The sequence below is a fragment of the Vidua chalybeata genome, chromosome 12 (assembly GCF_026979565.1).
Source record: "Vidua chalybeata isolate OUT-0048 chromosome 12, bVidCha1 merged haplotype, whole genome shotgun sequence".
Classification (NCBI taxonomy): Eukaryota; Metazoa; Chordata; class Aves; order Passeriformes; family Viduidae; genus Vidua; species Vidua chalybeata.
In genome coordinates, this window is record NC_071541.1 from 20,696,936 (window position 1) to 20,718,790 (window position 21,855).

The window sequence follows — 21,855 nt, forward strand, 5'->3', positions numbered from 1 at the left end:
GCATTTAGATATTCCATCATGACATAAGGCAATCAGAAAGCCAAATAAAAGTCACACAGACAAACTTCAACTACTTTCCCAAATTCCCAAACTGAAAACTGCAAAACTTTCCCACTATTGGGTGAGTGACCTTGGGGGGATAAACATTTTTTCAAGATTTGTATTAAATTTCTATAACTGAAAGACTAAAAATCAGGAGATCTGTGAGCTCCCTCATTGAAACCTGGTATTTGAAACTGAGCCTCTGTGCTGACTTCCCACATGTCCCTGCAGTACAGTGCTGGTTTGGAATGTTGGGTGATGGCTACAGGAGCTACAGGACATGCAGGACTGGAACCAGCAAGGCCAGGAATTCTACCAGCATGTTTGACCCATTTGCTGCATGTTGAAGCAATATTCAGTCAGGAATAAAACGAGTTAATTTCTGGGATCTGTAGGGGATCTTTTTAGGTGCAGTTTTCCCACGCTGATGGTGCAGCATGGACCCCTCAGTTCTGTCTTACTCTTGGCTCACCTTTTGCTCAAGAAGTTGCTCCATTTATTTAATCTCATGTCATTTGCTTAATTGCCACTGAGGTCAAAACAATCCTCACAACGGAGGGCAAAAAAAAACATGGCTTGAAGTGAACAGCCAGAAGAGCTGCAGCCAAGAGGGCCATCAGGAAATTAAAAAATCACGAGTATGACCATGTCAGCAACACATTCTGAGCTCCTGCTTGGGCCCTGTGCAAGAGGAAGGTGCACACCTCCCAAGGCCCTGGAAGCTGTGCCCATGCCCTGCTCCCCAGCTACCCCACCTCTCCCGGGAGCACAGCCATGCAATGCAGCCACTGTGGGCACCAGCATGGACCAGAGACTTCCCAACCAACATAGCACAGACAGCAAAGCCACACGGAGACAAGAGCAGGAGTGCCACACCTGCATGCCCTTCTCTCATTTCTCCTGCAGCCTCACCCAATGATGGTGACTGCCAAGAGGGTGCTGGCAACAGGACCGAGCTTCCTCACACTTAAATGATGCCAGGATCCTTCAGAAGGGTTTCCCTAGTGCTTTGCAGCTCAGGAGCCTCAGTTCATGGGCCTCTTTCCCACCTACCAAACTGAGCATCCTCACGAGCAGCACCAGCAGCCCTGAGGGAGCCACGTCCTCAAAGGAACCAGCTGAGGCTGCAGCCCCAGGAGCAGCCCCAGGTAGGGCTCAGGGCTCAGTGCCCCCAAGGTGCCATCATGCACCCTGGGCACCGCTGTGGAGAGCACCCAACAACTGCTGGAGGCACCACATCTGCTCCTGCTACACAATCCAGGCACAAGGAGTCTGGAAAACAAACACAGAATTACCTGGAACAGCTGGAAATTGACACTGCTCTATGTTTTAGGAAAACACTGGGTTTTTCACACCTTTTTCAAGCACAAAATGTTTATTTTTCTTTTTAATCTATACAATTTCTTGGGGCTTTTAGTGCCACTGACTTTGTCAGTATACAAGGGATAGACTATACAGGCAATAGCGACATAAACTGTAGGATTCAGTGTGAGCCGAAGGGAACCCGGTGTGAGAACATTTTCCATGTTTGCTCATGAAACATACAGACATGAATCTAAAAAACCCAAACAAATTAAAGATACATGGTACAGAGAACAGAAATCTCTTACTGCAGTAAGTATTTTGCCCAGGCAGAAGACTCTGCATAATTGTCTATAAAATTCAATTCTAACTGAATTGATGGAATAATATTTTCAAAGGGTACAAACAAAGTAATTTAGACAGGTATAATGCTTGAAATACAATAGAACTATACAATTCACAGCTTGGCAGCACAGGATGTCTCTGCCCCTCAGCAGAGGGCTACAAAATGTTGTTGTGGGGCCTTAGGGTGTGCCCACACCTGGGTCCTGTGCCTGTAACGCTGTCCATAGCGCTCAGGGAAGGAAGGAGACTTACCATGGCAAACCAGCTCTAGTGGTTACCTTGTGCCTTTACACTAAGTGCAGGTGGAGGCTCTATGCACAGTAAAATAGGAAAAAAGCAACTTTCGAACAGGAGAGAGGTGTCCATGCCACCTGGAGCGCAAACTTGGGTAAAAATAAAGATAAATAAATAAATAAATAAATAAATAAGTAATTCCAAACAGAAGGCAGTGAGACACAAAACCTAAAGTGTCAGATATGAAAAAGAACAGCTTCACATTTTTATTCTGTTTTAGCATGAACACAGCTGGCACACCAGGGACCAGACATCGCCCTCAAGCTCAGTGGCCAGAGCAGAACCTGAACATGTGCGTGCTCTGCTCACATGGGGCTCACAGCCACCTGCAGATATGATTTGCTAGAATCAACAGTTCCATTACTTGTCTTCACTTATGGAACATGCATGAGCTTGTGATTTAACTAAATTAGAAAAGCCCACAATATAGGGAAAGGAAATGAAATCCAGTGTGCTGCTGATCCAGAGGAAAAAGAGCATTTGCTGCCTGTTACAGAATTAAGTCGCCATCTACAATTACTTTACCACAGGCTGGGAAGGAGAATGGAGAGCGCTGCCCAAAGCTGTTCCCTAGTCCTTGCATACACCTTCCTTGGATCACTCTGTAAATGCTCCTACATTACAATGTGCACTTCACTACTCCTCGTACAAACACCAACAATTTTATGATCAGTGCATCAAACAAGCATGTCAAACAAACCTCACCTCACAATTCTTACTTCTAAAAGCTTCAGAAATGAACATTCAACCCGTGAATAAAAACAAAGCATTTACAGCAGAATGAAGCTGAGGAACATCAACTGTAAACTTGCAATATCTTTGCAAATAAAAAGACCTCCATCTCACAAGCAGATTGTAAATAAAATACACCTTTCAAATAATTGTACATCTCTTTCCAGCTGGGACTGGAAAGCTGAGATTCAAGGCACTGAACTCCTGCAGGGTTAGTACAATTTCCTAATTATCAATTCAAGTACAATGATGTTAAGGATCGCAAGTGTGAAACAGAATACAAGGAATAAAGTGTCTTCAGCAACTGGACAGAAGCAGGTATTGCCTCGACAACAAATGATCTGTGGTGATGCCGCCTCACAGTGATTGCTGATGCAGGGTATGGCTGTGCCCGGGGGCCCACCTCACCCCGCACAGACCATGGCATGTACAGAGCAAGCACTCCAACATGACGGCATCAAAACCACCGGGACCCAGGGCAGGGTCACCCATGGCAAGGTCACCCACTGACAGGGTCACCCACATCAAGGTCCCCGTGGCAGGGTCCCCACGCTAGGTCATGCGCAGCCGCGGGCTGGCCGGCCGGGCCGGGCGCTGCAGCGGCACCGGGTACATCCGCAGGCAGCTCCGGCCCAGTGGCGAGAAGCGCACAATGCTGGACCCTCGGACCAGTCCCGGCTGTGCCACTGGCCCCGGCCATGGCACTCCATACACGGGCGAAGGGAACACTGCTCCGTACTGACAGAGAGGCATCACGTACGGTGTCACTGCGCCAGCCAGGGCAGGCCCTGGCACGGGCACTGGCAGGGATGGCACAGCTCCAGGAGCTAATCCTGTGGGCATGGGGCAAGCTACTGGAACAGGGCACTTGCTCCCCAGTCCTGTCCTTACTGAACTTACCTACAAAAGAGAAACACAAGAAATGTTGCTACAGGGCACTGCTGTCCCCATGCCAGCAGCGTCCCGGCCCAACGCTGGACCCTGGGCAGCTGCGGACACAGGCACAGGAGTGCCATGGTGCTCTTGGGGCTTTCTTTTGGGCTCATTTCTTTTTTCCTTTTATACTTTTGCTGGGGGGTTGGGTTTTGGTTTTTTTTTTTTTTTTTTGGGTTTTTTAAAAGACAGAATATTTGGAATTTAATAGAAAAGGCTGATATGAGGCACAGGGGACAGTTACCTCACTATAACCTCATTCTTTAAGAAGACAGGAAGCATCATTAAACAAGTGAAAATTAACACCCTCGCATGTCCAAAGGAACTCAATGTTAACTTGTGCATGAAAGTAAATAAATTTCACTAAACACAGAATTAACCCAAATCCCATGCTTTTACTGCCAGCCTCAAAAGAGCTTTAAAAATTCTAGCCCTTATTTCCATACAAAATTGTTTCACACAGCCGCAGGGAGGTGATGATGCTGGAGGTGGCAGGAGACCTCTCGCGGCGGCTCAGTGCCTGGCACTGGTGCTGGTCGTGCCAGGTGAGGCAAAGCCAGTGAGGACACAACTGGGCTGCTCTCCCTCATGGGCTGCCAGGATCAATTTCAGCTGTTTTTCTAAAATTCTATTAACATACACTTAAATTATTCAGCTTTTGCATGTGAGGGGCAGAGAAAGAGCTCTCCTCCCTCAATATGGGATGGCAGAGCTTCCCAAATTACACACTCCATCCTGCATGATGCCATGGGAACTGCTGTTACCCCAAATGTTTGCAGCATGTCATTACATTTTTCATGTCACAGAATTTACAGCTCCCTGCAGGGTTCCTACCAGGCCATCACCTATTTATGGCATAAGGAAAAAAGGGTGTTATTTAATTCTGGGAGTCTCCCATCAATGTGGTATTTCACATTCAATTGATAAAACTGGTATGAAGGTGAAATTTCAGCATAAAAAATGAATATATGTTTAAGGTTGTGTGGGATGCTTACTCCACGTTTGTGAACAATAAGAATTGCAATGTCCTCCAGGATGTCCTACTTTGGGGCATTAATCTCTGTTCCAAGGGCAATTTTAGAAAAATACAGAACTATTTGATACTCTCCTTCACTTCCCTGTCTCTCATTCTCACCTGAAACCTGAATCTGATGGTGAACATTGAACTGAAAGAGATGCTTCAGGATCATGAATTTAACACCAATAATGTATAAAACCCCACCAAAATTAACAGAAACCAAAGAACAAGAAACAGAGGAATCAAGGATATATTTTTAAGACCTGCAGACTTCTGTATGCTGTTATTAGATTCTTGTTTTAACATCCTCAAAATGGTGTTTTCCACCAAACTAAGTACCTGTGAGGAATGCCAACAGATGTTTGTGAAAATGCTGCATTTTGGACAACGCTCCCAAGCATGTGTGGGGCTCTTGGGGTGCCCTGTGCAGAGCCAGGAGTTGGACTATACTAGCAAGAGATTATTTGGTGGCACTAAAAATGCGAGGTGACATTTTTGCAGTTTTAAAAAATTAATTTGAAAAAGCTTATTTTCAGCTCTTTTAAAGTACTGAGAAATCTGACTCATTCCAGTTCTGAACTTTTTCCTTCTCAGCTGAATTCCTCAGTAAAGCAGTGGCTGCATTTAATGCTACATATGTGTGACCAGAAAAAACTGTCATGCCCCAAACCCAACATTACACATACACATTAAACATGATAATATCACGACAAACACAAGTTAATGGTTTAAGTTTGCTTTCTCTACCTTCCTCCCATGCTTCAAGTGAGCTAAATACACACTTTAAGAGCTATGGCACCTGGCTCTTGTGTCTTCCCCTTGGTAGGAGCCTCTTGTGTATGGCCTTTTTTAACCATCACCTTTTTAACCAATTCTGATGACTCAACATTGATGGAGGCCCACACATCCTATCAATTCCTGCATGGAGGTGGTGACTGAAATTAACATGTGCCAGAAAAGCAGCCTCAAAGCTGTGGATTTCCCAGCTCCAGGAAAGCCATGAGACTGCAAGTCCCTTTGCTGGTCCCATTCAAAGGGCAGCAGGTGGACATTCAGGCAGTACTGAACGAGGTGTGCGCATTGCTCTGCTGGGATCACAGCACAGCCCTGAACAGGACTGGCTCAGCATCTCAAGCCAGCCAGGCTGATGTGGGATGACAGCCAGGGAAGCCCCTGTGCTGCACACTGCTATGTCCATGGTTAGGGTTCACCTGAGGAGGAGCCTGAGCTGCTGGGGGTGATAGTCACCGGTGCAGCCATGAGCCTGTGTGGGCTCCCGTCACTCCTGCCTGGCCAGCTTTAGCCCTCATAGCATCCCCATGGCCTCCCTGTGCTGAGGACCCTAGACCTGCAGGCAGTCCTGAGGGTGAGGTCTCAGGAGGGCAGGGTGCCATGTATCATATGGGTAGGAAGGGAAGCTCTTCCCCTCTACATATCCACTAGGCTCCTCTGCTGAAGCTATGAACTCACTGAGCCAAGAAAGACTGACACCTCCACCCGCCACCCTCGCACCTCTGCTCGTGCCACCTCCTCACCTGCATACACCCAACTCTCCCTGCACGAACACACTTCTGCTCTGAGCACCTGTACATGTCCCTGCAGGTACCAGCCACCAGCTCCTGCTTCCCCCACACCTGCCCTCTCCTGACAGTTTTTCCTTTGTGGCTGTTTACTCCCCTTCCCCCAAATAATCACACAAACTCATTTAGAAAACAAGAATAATACATACACAGAGAACAACATACCAGAAAACACTGGTAAAAATGAAAAAACCTCACAAGACAAAGGCTAGGGTAGTTCAAATACCCCAAATCTGTTGTTTGGACTTGTTACAATTTTTCCTGTGCTCTATCAGGCAAACTTCAAAGTGCCACCCCAGTGATACTCACAGCTCCAGTATTGTCAAATTACACAGCCAAGCACTGGGTGTGACTTAACATCATCATAAATACTTCTAGGTTTATATCAGAACAGAGGAAAACAGGTAATTCTGTTGTGAAAGCTGACCATATCTATCACAACCCATTTGAAAAGGCAGGATTTAGATGATTTTTCTTTTGCTTGCTACCCCATTAGCATCATTGTTTTCCTCCTGTATGGATCAGCTACCACTGAAACGAAACTGAGTCATACGGCAGAGTCAGAGCTGGCTACCAACACGAGCTGGTAAGGATGATAAAAGAGATGGATAGCTCTTTTATCACTTCTGCCCAGTTTGTCAAAAACCCAAAGCTTTTAGGCACTCCTGAAGAGATGTGTGTGTGCTTTTCTAATTCCTGGAAAACTATTCAGACTAAGGCAGTGTTGAATAGTTTCAAATACAGATTACCAGTTTCTCTTCTATTTCCAGCCTTAAAGAGTAGCTTTCACTTAGATAAAAAAATAATATATTTTATTCTCAGCAAACAATTTGCTGCTAATGGTAGGAGTCTTGAGTAAAAAGAGGTAACTCAGGGAGTGAGTCCTCTGTTCCAGGGGGAAAGAGAAGATTCTGAGTCAGCCACACAACTGCCCTGCATATTCATAACAGTGGGTGAACAGTAAGAGAAAATTTTAAAGTAAAAAATGTATTTTTCTATTTAAATGTATAGTTAATATTTTGGGGTATTTTTATTGTTTAGCGTATTTTTCATTGTGGGACAACTCCCTTCACTCCTACTCCTGTATGAAATCCTTTAGGGAGGCATTTCTCTTTACAACAATCCCCAGAGACAAGGCAGAAGTGAAGGTACAAATCCTGCCACTCCCAGCTCCTCATTTCTGACCATCACAAGGGACTGCTTTTCCCAAAACAACAGCTTTTCCCAAAACTAAGCCCATGTGAGACAGCCCACCCTAACAGCTCCATACTAGCTTGTTCCAGTTTAAAAAAAAAAAAAAAAAAAAAAAAAAGCGTAAGAATCACCTTGTTTCCTACTTATCCAGCCTTTATTTCCAACATAAAACCTTATAACCTTCTCTGATGGGCTGGAAATCTGCTTAGTGCTCCTTATTCTTTTCTTGAAAAGGCATTTTTGATCAAAAGAGGTGACAAAAGACGGTGTTACCAGATGAACTGAAGAAGTACAGCCTGAGCTTCAGATTTTCTCTCTTGGAAAGCTATTTTTTCCATCCTTTATGTGATTTTCCAAGTTCTTTTTGTCTTTCCAGTTGACTTAGCTGTGATTCAGCACATGGACATCTGCCAGTGGAGCTCATCCCTCCAATACACAGGTCACTTGCACAGCTGTCCACACCAGGAGTCCTCTCATGCTGTTCCCTTCCTCCTCCTTTGGCCATTTCTCTCCCAACACCATGCAGCCCTCTTCTCCCTCAACTTCAATTTCCCCGTTAGAGTCAATTTCAGAGGGTACAAATAGTAAAATAATGCTGAACTCCCAAACCAACCCTTATCAAACTCTTCTATATAATGCCTGTCACTTGCAGCATCCTGTGCTATCTTCATGGCTAAAACACTCAACAAAAGCTACACCAGGAGTGTTTGCTATCTGCCCTTGCATCTCTGCTGCAGCCAGCACGGTCTTTTTACAAGGCCTTCATGCCTCATACCATCCCAGGGCTCCAGGTGATGCCACTCCTCCACACAACAAGAATGACACAAAATGAAGAGCAGGGAATCCCAGCCTCTCCATGCTCCTGGTAAATCACCTCCAAAAAACTTCAGTCAGGTCTGCTGATTCTCTGGAACAACTGCCACAGTTGAGAAAGACACAAACCCTCTAAGATCAGTCTACTGAGACAGGGACATTCCTGCTGCTCTCACAGTGACACACTGCCTTCTCCACAGGCTTTGAGACAGAGACACCAAGACTACAGGAGGCAAAATCAACCCTAAATTGATACTAACAGGTGATTTGAATAAGTAAAATAACCACTTGTTTCTCCAGAGATACAGGTGGGCAAACATCCACATCTAATACTTCAAACTTCTGCAGCAGTCTCAGGGGAAAGACACCAAAATGCTGCAAAAAGTATATCACAAGAAAGTAAGAAGTGACTTAACAAAATCTGCGCCCTCCTTGCCCCTTTATGGAAATCTTTAGTTTGGGTTTACTAGCACCAATTTTGACTTATTTTATGAAAACTGTTAGGGTCTTAAGTAGACATTGCTTACTCCTGAGCTGGTTAAAGCATTACTGAGTAAAAGGATTATTTACTGACTCAGGAAGCAGCAGGTACCAAAGCAGACGCACTGGTGAGGTTCCTGCTTTGGTACATTTAACCTCACCAACAGCTACAGAGCTACTACTGTTACAGGATTTTTTCTTTCTACATCCCAAAAAGGTAGTGGTTTGCTATCCAGATCTAGTTGTTTTGCTTTTAGGGGATTACAAAATAGCTCCTCACTGTTATTTTTGTCTATTTCAGCTCAATTTGCAGTCTTCCAAGAAAATTAACCCAGCAAAAATTACTAGTCAAAGAATCTCCAACTGTGAGAAGGAAGAGGTTTGGAAACCCAGGCCAGGGTGGGCCAGAATGGTGAACTGGGACTCTGGATGCGTGCTCGTTCCTTGCTGTGCTGCCTCTGTATCAGCCCTCAGTAGCACTGAACGCAGACACGATGCAATGGCTTTGTCCTGCTGCTGAGAACATAAAGGGACCAATGGAGGCTTTCCAGTTCCCTATTTGTTGTAGGATACTTTGAAAGCATTTCTGAGGATAGTATTGTCCAACACGCAAGGGTCAGCACACTCCCAGCTGTCCCCTCTCCCAGCACAGGACTCACTCCAATTCCACTCAAACAACGACTCCCAACCACAGAGGCACCAGCCCCTGCTCTGAGGAAGGTTAATATTAAACATCAAAAAGAAAACTTTAGTAATAGTTGAAACTGAAGTTGAGCAACAGATGATAACAATAGGAGTATTGCTCTGCATCACTGTTAATAAGCAGTTTGGAATTTTAAAATATATATTTTATATATATATATTGCTGCCCATATATCCCTTAAGATTATTCCAAAGGACAATTAAAAAAAAATTGATTTAGTACTGAATGAAACGAGCTGGACATTTATAGAAAGCATTTATCTGGAGTAATTTTAGTCTATGTCCTCCTCCACATCTGAGTTCTGCAAAGGCTGTCAGACACATAGCAAAAGGTATGTCCTTCAAGGAGGGCCACTTACTCCACATGTCTCATTCTGCGTTTGCATGGGGTTAGCCTTTGGCTCCATGTCTTGCCTTTTTTGGTTCTGCTTCAGTTGGTTTAAAGAAGGTTTTGTTTGTGCAGCTCCAACAGTTTTGCTCGTCCACTGGTCCACCAGCTTGTGCAGGTCATCTGTGAACGTCCCTTTCTTGTTGTTACTGTTGTTGGCCTGAACCTGTAGTGTTGACTGTGGGAGAGGCTCAGGACACGTCACCAGGCTGTTGGTCGAGGATCCTGGAAAATCACACAGAGAGCTGAGATGGTGTGTCTGCCTCACCTCTGCAGCTCAAAGCCCTTCTCACCTACTGCCATTCCAATGTTGGCTTTTCAGATTTCTAACCCTCCCCTTCCTGGCTGCAGAACACCTTTGCTTAAAGAAATGGTCCAAGTCCAATGGGTTTGCATTTTCTATCACATCATGTTACCTTGGCTACTAATTTGTCTTAGGTGAAATTAGGGACAGGGAGTAAAGCCAGGAATGCAGCCCTATAAAGCTGACATCCCATAAAACATCTCAGACACAACCATGAGGAAGAGGGAGGTAGGATGTATTGCTAACACTGCAAGCATTTTTAAAATGAATTTACCATTCATTTCACTTGCCTAAGTTTACTGTCCTCCTGGAAAAATGTTATTGTCACAGAGGTTACAGGCAGGGCTGATTCCTGCTCCTCTGGGAGCCCACCACCTTTCTCGATGATGCCAGGACCATTCACATGGCTATTTGTGTATTTTGGGGGAAAAAACCCCATCAGGACCATGAAAGTATAGAAGAGAGAGGAGAGAGGATGTAGTGGGCAGGGTGACTGTTTGAGACAAACATAGAGAACTTTTGGTATAGATAAAAGCAATCAGGAAGAGTACTGATAGAGATTTAATTCGGTATGTTCACTTCTTTCTAGAAGAACTAGTAAAAAAAAAATTGTCCTTTTTCTGCTCAGTGACTACAAGTCTGACACAGCAAGCTCAGCATGGGACTGCAGCTGAAGGAGTCTGAATCTGACCTAAGTAGAAAATGTAAAGTAACTTCTCAGCTAACATACTTGAGACAGCTAAAGATTGGAAATAAAGACCATCTCTCCAAGCAAAAAGTTCATAGAACTGTAGTAAAATGATTATATAAGCAAACATGAACATGGAATATTTCCTCTGTTAATCAGTTACCAGCCAATGAAACCGAGTACACTAATTAGTCTTACAGTTATATAAAATACATTAATAACCTTTAAATGATCATGCATTCAACCTGCAATGTCACTTCTAAGTGAATACCGCTTAACTCCTTTTCCTTTTCTTGGGGTATAAGTGAGAAAAGTAAAGATTTTTAGAAGAAAGCTCTTCAATTGGTGTTTATTACTTCATGCAGTTCAAGGGGGCTGGAATGGTTTTAAGCTATCAATTCCTCCAGCAGAGAACTGCAGTCATATAGAGGTGTGTATTTCAGAGACAGACACTGGACCCAGTTTCCTGGCCGCATGCGTGCACGGTCTCACACACAGAACACCACGACTCTCTTACAGCATGCAAGGTTCTCAAGACATCACAGCACATGCATTACTCTCAAAGTATCACAATTTATACAGTCTAGCTTCCGCTAAGTGCATCAGCTCTAGTTACTAAAGAACTAGCTTTTAGTAAAAATAATAATAAAAAAGCAAAGAACATCCCATGCCATGAAGGAAATACTGATAAACAAAAATGGGATAGTTACTACTACTGTGATCTTTGCCTAGACATAGTCGTTTCAAGGTGGACCCTACAAGGTAAAACAATACAAGACACACAGAATTAGGTAAGACTAAACACAGCAAATCAGACGGACAAGCTTCTGTACTTTTAAGCAATCAAAAAGTAGTTATTATGCAAGAAAGGACAGACAAAGTCAGCAGTTCAGGTGAGTAAAGGAAGCCTAAATAACTGGACAGCTCAAACCTTTCTTAATGTGCAGCCATTCAAAAGCTTTGGGAAGTACCACAGCATGCCAAAAGCAAGGGCTCGTGACTTAAAGATGCATTTGTTTGGATTTTTTTTGGTTTGTTGGTTTTTAAAATTTTTTTAAACTTATTTTATCTTTTTTCCAAATTGCCTTGGCTTCCTAATAGAAGGTGTTGATTTGTTTCCTATTAATGCCGGAAATAAAGTCAATTTAGTTTGTGATTGGAGGCCAAAAATGCTTTCAGGAACAAGTCAAGCTAGTCTGGCTGCAAAGACAAACCATAAAACAACCCCAAAAATCTTGTTTTACAAGTCCAAAAAGATACATTGTTCTGCAGGTCTGAGGCCAATTGTTTCCAAATAGTTTATTTGTAGGATTTATGTCTAAATGTGAAACTCTGAACTTCAATTGAGTGGAACTGTGAATGAGTTTCCCTTATGCCTTGTCCGAGTGCAGAAAATTAATCTGTCAGGGTAGTCGAGTTTTAATTTAACTAAACTACTTGTTTTTTTCATTATTGTCTCGTTCCATCATTCATCATGATTTTACAGTCTGTTGATAGATAGCAGAGTGCTAGAAGTGTGCCGAGACCCCAACTCGACTGTCAGATCTTGCCAGACATCGGCACCGTTGCTATTTGGGTGCCAAAATTTCCTGAAAGGTATTTTGGACTTGATAAGAAGAATATTGTTATGGGATGGGGGGGGATGAGTGTCTGACATGGGCTATGGTGGGTTCATTGGGAAGAAGTACTTGAAACCATGAGCAAAATCAGACTGGGACAAAAAAGTAAGATAGAGGATGGTGTGCTTTTTCTCTAGAGTAAACAGTGGTGTAACATTTTGTTACTGTGCCAAAAATGCAGCTTTAAACTCAGATATTGCAGGTCCAGGCTGACACAGGCCCTAAATGAGACTTCAGAGGAGAAGAAAGCGATTTCAGTCAGAGACTGAGGAAGAGAAAGTGAAGAAACGAGGGAGAGAGGAAGTAAGGGAGAAGAGATGTTTGTGCTTAGATATGGGTGGCATGAGGAACAGAAGACTGCTTTGAAAGAATTTCTTAGTATTTCATATTGTTCATATGGATTTCTACCCTGAGAAAATCAGAAGGACATGACTACAACAACACAAGCAAGACCAAGTTCAGTTCTCATCTCAAAGCCCAGATAGCAAACACAGTCACATTCACAACTCAACCATCTGTCTTGCATTCTTATATCTTTTACCTTCTTTTCCCTCAGATATACCTTACCTTGCCTATCCCAAAGTTAGCTATCAATTCCCACAATGGAAACAAGTCCCCTCGAAGGCAGTGGCCACAGCAGCAATCCTAGAGCCTATTTCCTGCAGTAACAGGCACTTCTTAGCACAATATGAATGCAAATGGAAAGCACCTGCCTGCGAGAAATAAAAGCAGGCAGCTGACTGCAGTACATGCTTGAATGTGTGTAAAAACACCTTCATTGCCAAGCCCTCTGCTTCCTGTACACCCAGGCACAGGTTTCCCAGCACCTCAGGTGCCAAATCCGACCCAGGGAAGCGACAGAAGCTGCAATACTCGACACACTCACAAAACACCTGCATGAGGGGCTCCAGCTCTGAGGAAAATATCACAGGAGAGTCAGGCACCGAGAAGAGAGCTGCTCTTTCCAGCAGCATCACTCCAGTGTGGGGCTTGGGAGATGGGAAATATTCCCTAAGCGGTGAGACTGCCTCAAGCAGGGACTGACAGTTACCAGCAACAGCTGGTTATGAACTCAAATTCAATTAACAATTCACTTTGTAGATCTAATTTACTTGATTAATTGTATTACTGCTAAAATTAACACATTTAAGAACAGTAAAGTTAAGGAGATGAATCATAATTAAGATTTAATGTAAGACTCTGAAAGTTCAGCAGAGCATTTTACCTCCAATTCCAGATCTCTTATTTGAGGAATTAAATAGCTATTATATCATACAGAACAGAAAAAAATCCACTGTCCCATATTTGCACTAACAGCTGCCAAAAAGCTGGAAAGCTACAAAAAAATGGAAATGGCAATAAACTGCTAGACCATTTCCATAATTGTATATGCACATACAGTATATGAATTGCTATGAACCTGGCAAAAATTGCATTACACAAGATTCCAAGCCTAGGCCAAATGGAGCTTTGAAAATTCCACTCGCAATCAGTGAAAACTCTTCCCTAGGGCACCCTTGCAGTTTAACCCAGGAAAGAAACTCAGGATAAAATTATGCCAAAGCCCATAAAAAATATTTTATTTCATGAAACATACAAAGGTGAAGTCAATATTGGACATAGGCAACAAATCAAAATGTCCTGCAGAACACTGTGAAAGTGTTCGAGTCCAATGGATCTTGTAACCAGAGCAAGGTCCTTGTGACACTGTCTTTAATCCATCTGAAAATTTATTTTTAAAGTTGTCACCAACTTTTCTGCCAGTGCAGCAGGTCTCCTGCTGGCATATCCCACCTCGCCAAAGGGCTGGTTTTCCTTAACCAAACATTCAGAGCATTTCTGAAAATGCAACACAGTGTTTCCAAGCAGCTCTTAAACAAAAAATACTAGGGAAACCTTAACTTATGGAATAGACACAGGACTCTCAACTGTCTGGAGGTGCCACTGAGCTGCTGGCACTGGACAGCCATGTCCCAGCCCTGTACAACTGCACAGAGGATGGACTCCTACCTGCAATGGTTTGGGTTGGAAGGGACTTTAAAGCCCATCTAGTTCCATCCCCTGCCATGGGCATGGACACCTTCCACTATCCCAACTGCTACAAGCCCCATCCAGCCTGTCCTGGAACACTTCCAGGGATGGGGTATGGATGCAAACATGCTTAGCACCTAATGCAAGTGCTTGGCTTTGCCTGCCTGCTGGGTCCACTGACGTCCTTTCCAGAGGGAAAGGAACATGAGCCAGATGGTATTGCCAACATCATCACCTTCAAATAATAGAATCAAAGGATGGTTTACATTGGAAGAGCTTAAAAGCCCATCTTGTTCCAAACCCCTGCCACGGGCAGGGACACCTTCCACTAGACCAGGCTGCTCCAAGCTCCATCCAACTTGGCCTTCCTCAAGCACTGCTCTTCCTGAGGCTCCAGACACAGCTGCTCTGGATCCCAGCTCCACAGAACTTCCTGCTGTCCATCCTGCCAGCTGCTGTCCCAGCCCCAGCCGCCCTGGGGAAGGACAGGAATGCACACAGCCCCAGTCCTGCACTCACACACACATCCCACCTGCTGGGCTCACAGGAAATCAAGCTGGAATAGCCTCCTGCCCCACCCAACCTGCCCACAGCTCAGCCATGGGGACCTGCCAAGCTCCCCAGGTGAGAGGCACCTCAGGTGAGAGGCTCCCCTGGCAGCCAAGCTGTGCTCCCAGGACTGGGACCCTCAGGGATCCACCTAGGATTGCAATGTCACGTTAAGTGCCTGAACTGCACCCATCTCCTGGTGTGACACAGGGACGGGGGAGGCCAAACCTCCCCCAGCACTCACCCAGAACCCAAGAGAGCACATGGGCTGACAACAGAAAGCAATTAGTCATGCTGAGTCATTTAAGCGTGAGGAAACTTCATGATTCAAAGGATTTACATATTCCCTTGGTTTCATTCACAACATCCATGCACCCAAACATTTTTAATACACTTGTTTTTAATTGCCATCTCCCAGACTTTTTGCATCCTACTGAATAGTAATTCCATGGAAGATTAATGAAACATCTTCTGGGAATTACATGTGCAGAAGAAGAAATTACTGTGGCCACTATAACACCAAACAGGAATATTTGGGAGCTGAGAATTGGCCACAGGTTCTCAGAAAAAATCCCTAAATGCAAAATTGTCTCATGACTTCACCAATCATTAAAAGCTTAGATGATAATAAATTCTGTAAACGTCAGTCATCTGAGTGCTTGTGCTTTCAGGGAGCTCAAACAAGAAAAAATTTCGAGATTTTTTCTTAAAATACTGTTTATTCATAAATTAGGAGGAGTGTATTGGAGTGGTCTTGTGCCTTTGACCTGACCCACTTGGATAGTAATGAACAGTGCAGAACTCCAAGGAGAGATCTGATACTACTGTAAACCCACCGTTATTTAACCAAACACTTTGTCAAAAACATTATCAGCCCTTCTAAGGTTATATGTAAGTGGCCTATAGTACCTGTTCAGCACAACATATCTTTATTGTACAAGCAAAATCCGTTTGCCTAAAAAGCAGCATCTACAATTGGGTAAAAAAGTCTTAATTTTTTCATTAAATAGCTTGATATTGTTTGGTGGAATTGCCAATTACTTTAGAAATCAGACAAATAGGGTGCAAATAGAAGGTGCACAGTTATTTGAGACAAAACTCCTGGATCCTAGCAATCCATTTCCAAGTATCATCTAAATATCTGATATTGCTTTTTACTTATTTATGCTTTGATGAACTGCTAATTGACTTCATCTCTGAGGTCACATAAGGTCATAAGAAAATAAACTGAGTCAAGTGCTTCAGCCAGATCAGCTTGCACAAAAAGTTGATGGGACTCTCCCTTAGAGTAACCAGATCTTCCTGCGCCTTATGACTCCATAAAAAATTTGCTCACTTAAATTAAAGTGACTGCATGGGGAAAAGCCCACCTGGGACAGAGATTTGGAAAGAACTAGCTGGAGCACTGTTGTCTCAGCATTTCCACATGCAAAGAGCGGGGAAAAAAATTAAAGAAAATAGAGTGGATATAAACAGTACTGTATATTGATTTAATACAGCCCTTGTATGGAAGTTATACCCTCCAGTGACCTTCTAGAATTGTATCAGCTTGCTACATGCATGTCTTCAGAGTCCAAACATGTGTGAAAGAGACCATTCGTCTACAGAAGGATGGATTTCGTTTTGTTGTCGCTGGAACCGGGACAGCAGACATATATATTTGCCACATTGCAAATAAAATTACTTCAACAGAACATAAAGTACAAAAGCTTTGATAACTCCAGGGTAAAATTTATCATCAGGCTATATATAATAAATGATGAGATCTTCCACACATGCTTTTGGTGCCCAGGCATGAGCCAAAAGCAGTGCAAAAAAAGCTTTCACATGAAAAATTAATATAAATAAGGTGTGTTCATGATGATTACTTAAAAGAAAGAGAAAAAGAAAGAAAAGATGGTTGAGAAAAAGAGGCATCCTGCCAAACATATTAGAGATATAAACCATGGAATCGGGAAAAGGGGGTAAAAGAAAGATGGACTGTGATAAAATACAAAAGAACAAATACAAACAGATGGACAAAGACACAGGTCCACTGAGGAATCTGGTACGAGGTTTGCTACTAGATTTATAGGTCACTCTCTCAGACGTTTGGTGGAAAACCGTCCAGCCTGTAAATGAATATAAAGGGAAGAAAACAAAGACACTTATAAAGTACAAGTAGCTGTGATCAGATGTCCTAAACCATCAGTCAAATCAGCTTTGTTAGTTAAATCTCCACATCTCCCTCTTAACTCTGCCAAAGAGGAGCAAGTTCACTGACCATACACAAAGGATGCAATAACAGCAGAAGAGGACAGATAGATATTTTGTAGATTAGTTTGGCAGGATGTGCAATGAGAGGAAGGTATTTTAATCATCATTGGAACTTCCCATATGCATGGTAACAAGATCAATCAAAGCCTACGACAGGGGCAATACACAGAGGTCTCAGGACTGGGGTCATGGGAGCACAGTCCTGTGGCTGGACTCCAAAATTATGCACAAAGTGAACCCCTCATAGAAAGGAAACATAACTTGGTCCCCTGTGTTTGGTTTACTTTTCATATAATTTTTATTTTCTCTCATGCCCAAGACGGTTTGGTAGTTCATAATGAGGAACTTGGGGTTATACCAGAATCAAGGGGCTAAAAAAATGAAACAAAGCAAACACTCTCCTAGCCTTTTCTATCTTATTTGTTTTTCCATTCATATTTTCTCAGGAATCTGTAAGGCAGACTCTAGAGAAGGTATTAGGATAAAACCACTGCTGGCAAAACTGAAAGGTATTTCTTTCCTAAGAATTAGGGATGTCTTGGGGCATGCCTTCTCAAGTGCTGGTAACACTCAGCAAGATACTTAAATTTTGCTCTGCTGACAATACTGCAATGCTCTTTTTAAGGAGAAGCCAGTAATTTGGATTGCCAAAGGTTCACATTCCTCTATCACTCCTAAAAAGTTCAAGCCTAAGGGAAGGGAACTAATTTTTAGCATGTGCTGGAAGAGACACGAAACAGGCGGCAGGAAGAATCACCTGGGCCAGAGCCTGTGTTGGCGTCGGCTGCATCGGGGCCTAGGCCAGAGCAGATGTCAGATGACAGAGAGGCTTTGACAGAGCAGGGCTGCTGGGTCTGCACAGCCTTGCCAAAGGCGGGGGCTGCGCCGGGAGGCACCGCGGCGGCTTCGGGGAAGCCCGGCTGCGAGTTACTGCTTTCTTTGTGGGGCGAGTCTTTAGAGTCTGAAAGGTAACCTGAAAGAGCAAACAAACACAACACATGCAATGGCAAAAGCTAGGAAAACTCTGAATAAAAAATCCCTGCCTAAAAATAATCCGTATCTTGACCTCAAGAGGAACAGCTGTTCACCATTCTGATGTACTGGATGGAGCACAGACTATGGGGACAGCCTGCACCAGAAAATAATCCACACCTCCTATCACTGATCCTGTTTCTCCAAGAAGCTCCTGGAACAGGTTTGATTTTTACAGTTTCTCCTCTGTTTTCAGATGCCTCAGAAGGAGCACTGCTGGAATAAAAGAGCTGGGTGCAGAGGAGGAGGATGAACACACAGAATAACAAAACAGGACATAGAGGTCTGCTTTCCCACACCAAAGGTGAAATTAAGCAAATTGAGAAGAATAAAAAGTTTCAGCAAAGACACAAGGAACTTTTTATTACTAGCTATTTGAGTATAATTGTCATTGCCACTGTTAGATACTTCTACTGATAAATTCATGTAACACATGATTGCAAAGGTATTTTGGTTTTTAAGCCTCTTTACCTGAGATATTTGTGTAGACAAAAGTACAGGTAGAGACATTTATCTAGATATCTACAGATAAGTATCAATATATAATAATCTAGATAGATATAGAAGTACAGACAGTATCAAACACTGCTTCTGTCCCTGTGGGCAAAAACACTCAGTCTCAAGATGGGCCACAGAATTTATTGCCTGGGGTTTATTGCTATTTCCCAGGTAAATTATATTTTTGTACTTTTCCAAGAGATAAAAACTCAAGACTGTAGTGCTGTGTGAAAATCTCACACTACTTCAGATGGTCCAAGCATCCACCACAGTTCTGTAAATGCTTTTATCTCCCATCCTTCAGGGGAGCAAATGCAATCCCATCTTTTATATTTGGCATCTTGGAGGAAAAAGGAAACAACAACAAGATACAACACCTAATCAATACAGCATAACAGCACCTAAGAAGTGAATACAAACATTAGTAAATTGCATTTGAAGAATGGAGAAGATGTAACCAGGCTGTTTTCCAAATTAGAGTGGAATGTTATTCCTCTACCAAGCACTGTAGCCAATGCAGAGCAAGTAGGTATGGCTTGCCACTAGGACCTGGGACAAGCCCGTCCAAAAGCATGCCAGCTCAAAATCAACAAAAACTTCATCCTTTCCAGCAGTCCCAGACATCACACAGCACAGCCACAACTGATACAAGCAACAGGTGAAGGGAAGCACCTAGTGTACCTACTTGTGCTTGATGTTCCGCTCCTTAGCTGCTGGACCAGAGGGTTTAAGAGTTTTCCAGCTTTCAATTTGTTTTTGCTGGTTCTTCGTCGCCGGCTGCTTGGTGGGGCAGAGTGAAGGAAGCCCAGGTTGGGAGGAAGGGGTTTCCCCAGGCGAATGTACAGTGCCTCTATCTCGTTCTTCTGCTGCGTCTGCAGCTCAGCAATCTCTTTCATATGCCTAAAAAGATAAAAGGATTCTGCTAGCAATATATTTGATAAAGCACCATATCCTGGCAGCATAATTAATTGTAAAAGAAGAAACAAAACAGTTGTTGGTTATAAAATAATCAGCTGCTCATCCCTAAGTATGCAAAGCTACAACAATCTATCTGTGGTGACTCCCCATCCCTGGAAGGGGGAGTCTCTGGCTCCAAGGCCAGGTTGGATGGGGCTTGGAGCAACCTTATATAATAGAAGGTGTCCCTGCCTATGGCAGTGGTTGGAATGAGATGATCTTTAAGGTCCTTTCCAACCCAAAACATTCTGGGATTCTATGAGTTATTCTTCTAACTGGAACTGGCAGATAAGGTGATGAAAAGCAGGAAGGTGGGGGAAGGTCCTGGCAATGCCTGATTTGCCCAGAATCAGTTTACTCCTTACAGTTCTGCTCATCCTAAGCTGAGTTGCTGCTAAGGTATGGTAACACAAGCTTCCCTCACATTACTTGCAACGCAACATACTTTTCTCTCAGGTTCTGCAATTCTTTCTTCATATCAGCATCTTCAAACTCTGAGTCATTGTCACTGCTCATATAGGACGACTGTGAGTGGAAGGACGTGATGTTGATGGTAGGAATCTTCGCCCCTTGCCCATTGGGCGACTCTGGGCCAGGGGAGCCAACTTTGGCAGACCTCTGCAGAAAAGCAGCTGCTTTTTTGATTAAATCCGTGGCTGTGCTGCTGCTCGGGGGGGAGAGCTGTGCAGCCGCAGCAGCTGCGGGCTGCCGCGGGAAGGGCTCATCGGCAGAGTCGCTCGAGGCCTGGTCACACAGGACATCCACAGAAGAGGCCGTCTGGACCCTGCGGACAGCAGCCTTCATGTCCGGGCTGGAGGGCAGCTCGTCCAGGTACACGTCCGGGGGGGCCGAGAACCTCAAGCAGTGTGGTGCCGCTAAAGTTAATTCATCCTGCGTGCTGATGACTGAAAACCTGCCAATGGTTTTGGCTGGCATGCCACTCTCCTGAGCCTCAGCCTGTTTTTCATAGGAAACAGAGCCCGGAGAGCCTTCCCTGTGGAAGTTACTCATTGCCCCATCTGCTGTCGCTTGCCGCATTACGCTCTCTGCGTGTGCGGGCGAAGTTGTCCTCTCTGCCTCCTTGCTCCTCTGGAAAGTCTCCATCTGTGGTGCTGTGCCTGATGACGGAGGTGCAACCTGGAAAAAATAAGAGAGCTTAACAAAAGGAACTGTAACAATCAAGCAGAAAACCACTCCTAGTTCTGGTTACCTGAAGGAGGCCTTTTGCTGGAGCAGCAGGAGCTGAAGCAATGCTTGTGGCTGGACCTGATTTAAAGTTGGGAAAAAATATTTATGTCTGGAATACTTTAATATAATGTTAATACTTTAATATAATGTTAACATAAAAACCAATGTTTTATTGTGATAAACTGAAGTGTACCACTAAGGAATAATTTAAAACCCCAGTCTTTGTAATACAGGATTGAAAATGCAGGAGGCAATAGCAATGGTGATATAAAATATCTGCGGGTTGGCAGATCTCGTGATTTCGTGAATTCAAATAATAATAGGTGTGTGGAATTTCATTACTCAGTTAAAAATGCTTAAGGAGAAAAACAGAAGAAGAATGAAACCTGCATGGTACATTGGGCCTGAACTATTCTGGTGTCCTTGGTGTCTCAGAGACACACAGGGCTGCTGGGCATGGACGGGCTGTTGCCCCACTCCTGCCACTGACACGGAGCAGGGATGGCCACAGGAGCATTACCTGTTCTGCCTGCTGACCCACCTCTTGCCTCTGAGGGATGAGCACTCACACCAGTGATTTCCAGCTTGTTCAACTTTCAGTAAAAGGAAAAAAGAAACACAATTTCAGTCTCACTCATACAGCAGAATGTGCTCTCCTTCCCTCACTTCCCCTTGTTGCCCGGGCACTATCAGTGAATACTGAACTATTTCACATGCCTGTGGAAATGGCCTTCAAGTCGTGCCTCCAACTCCCCCATTTTTTACTCCTTCCTTGGAAGAAATTAAGCAGTGGCAGCATCACAGTTGGAACTGCAGCCCAAGCTACTGAAACCCAGTATACTATATATATATACACACACGCTTGGAGCTTTGTTCTGGTTTGCTTTTCCAGCCAGACTGCACATTCCTC

General features: G+C 43.9%; 1 protein-coding gene across 7 annotated transcripts in view; it reads right to left on the bottom strand.

The window, feature by feature from the left end:
- Positions 1–21,855, bottom strand: part of WNK2 (WNK lysine deficient protein kinase 2) — a 93,407-nt gene that overhangs the window by 4,368 nt on the left and 67,184 nt on the right. For 2 of the 7 annotated variants that reach the window (XM_053954169.1, XM_053954168.1), the window contains exons 20-28: positions 21,487–21,538; positions 20,968–21,023; positions 20,203–20,894; positions 19,486–19,700; positions 18,028–18,243; positions 17,027–17,125; positions 11,526–11,570; positions 9,795–10,048; positions 1,397–3,615 (exon numbers count right to left, since the gene is read on the bottom strand). In XM_053954169.1, coding sequence (XP_053810144.1) covers positions 3,268–3,615; positions 9,795–10,048; positions 11,526–11,570; positions 17,027–17,125; positions 18,028–18,243; positions 19,486–19,700; positions 20,203–20,894; positions 20,968–21,023; positions 21,487–21,538 — 1,977 coding nt within the window. In that variant the 3' untranslated portion in view covers positions 1,397–3,267. Of the gene's footprint in view, positions 1–1,396; positions 3,616–9,794; positions 10,049–11,525; positions 11,571–17,026; positions 17,126–18,027; positions 18,244–19,485; positions 19,701–20,202; positions 20,895–20,967; positions 21,024–21,465; positions 21,539–21,855 lie in introns of those variants that run through there. The other 5 variants (XM_053954171.1, XM_053954170.1, XM_053954173.1 and 2 more) reach the window with 5 other exon arrangements.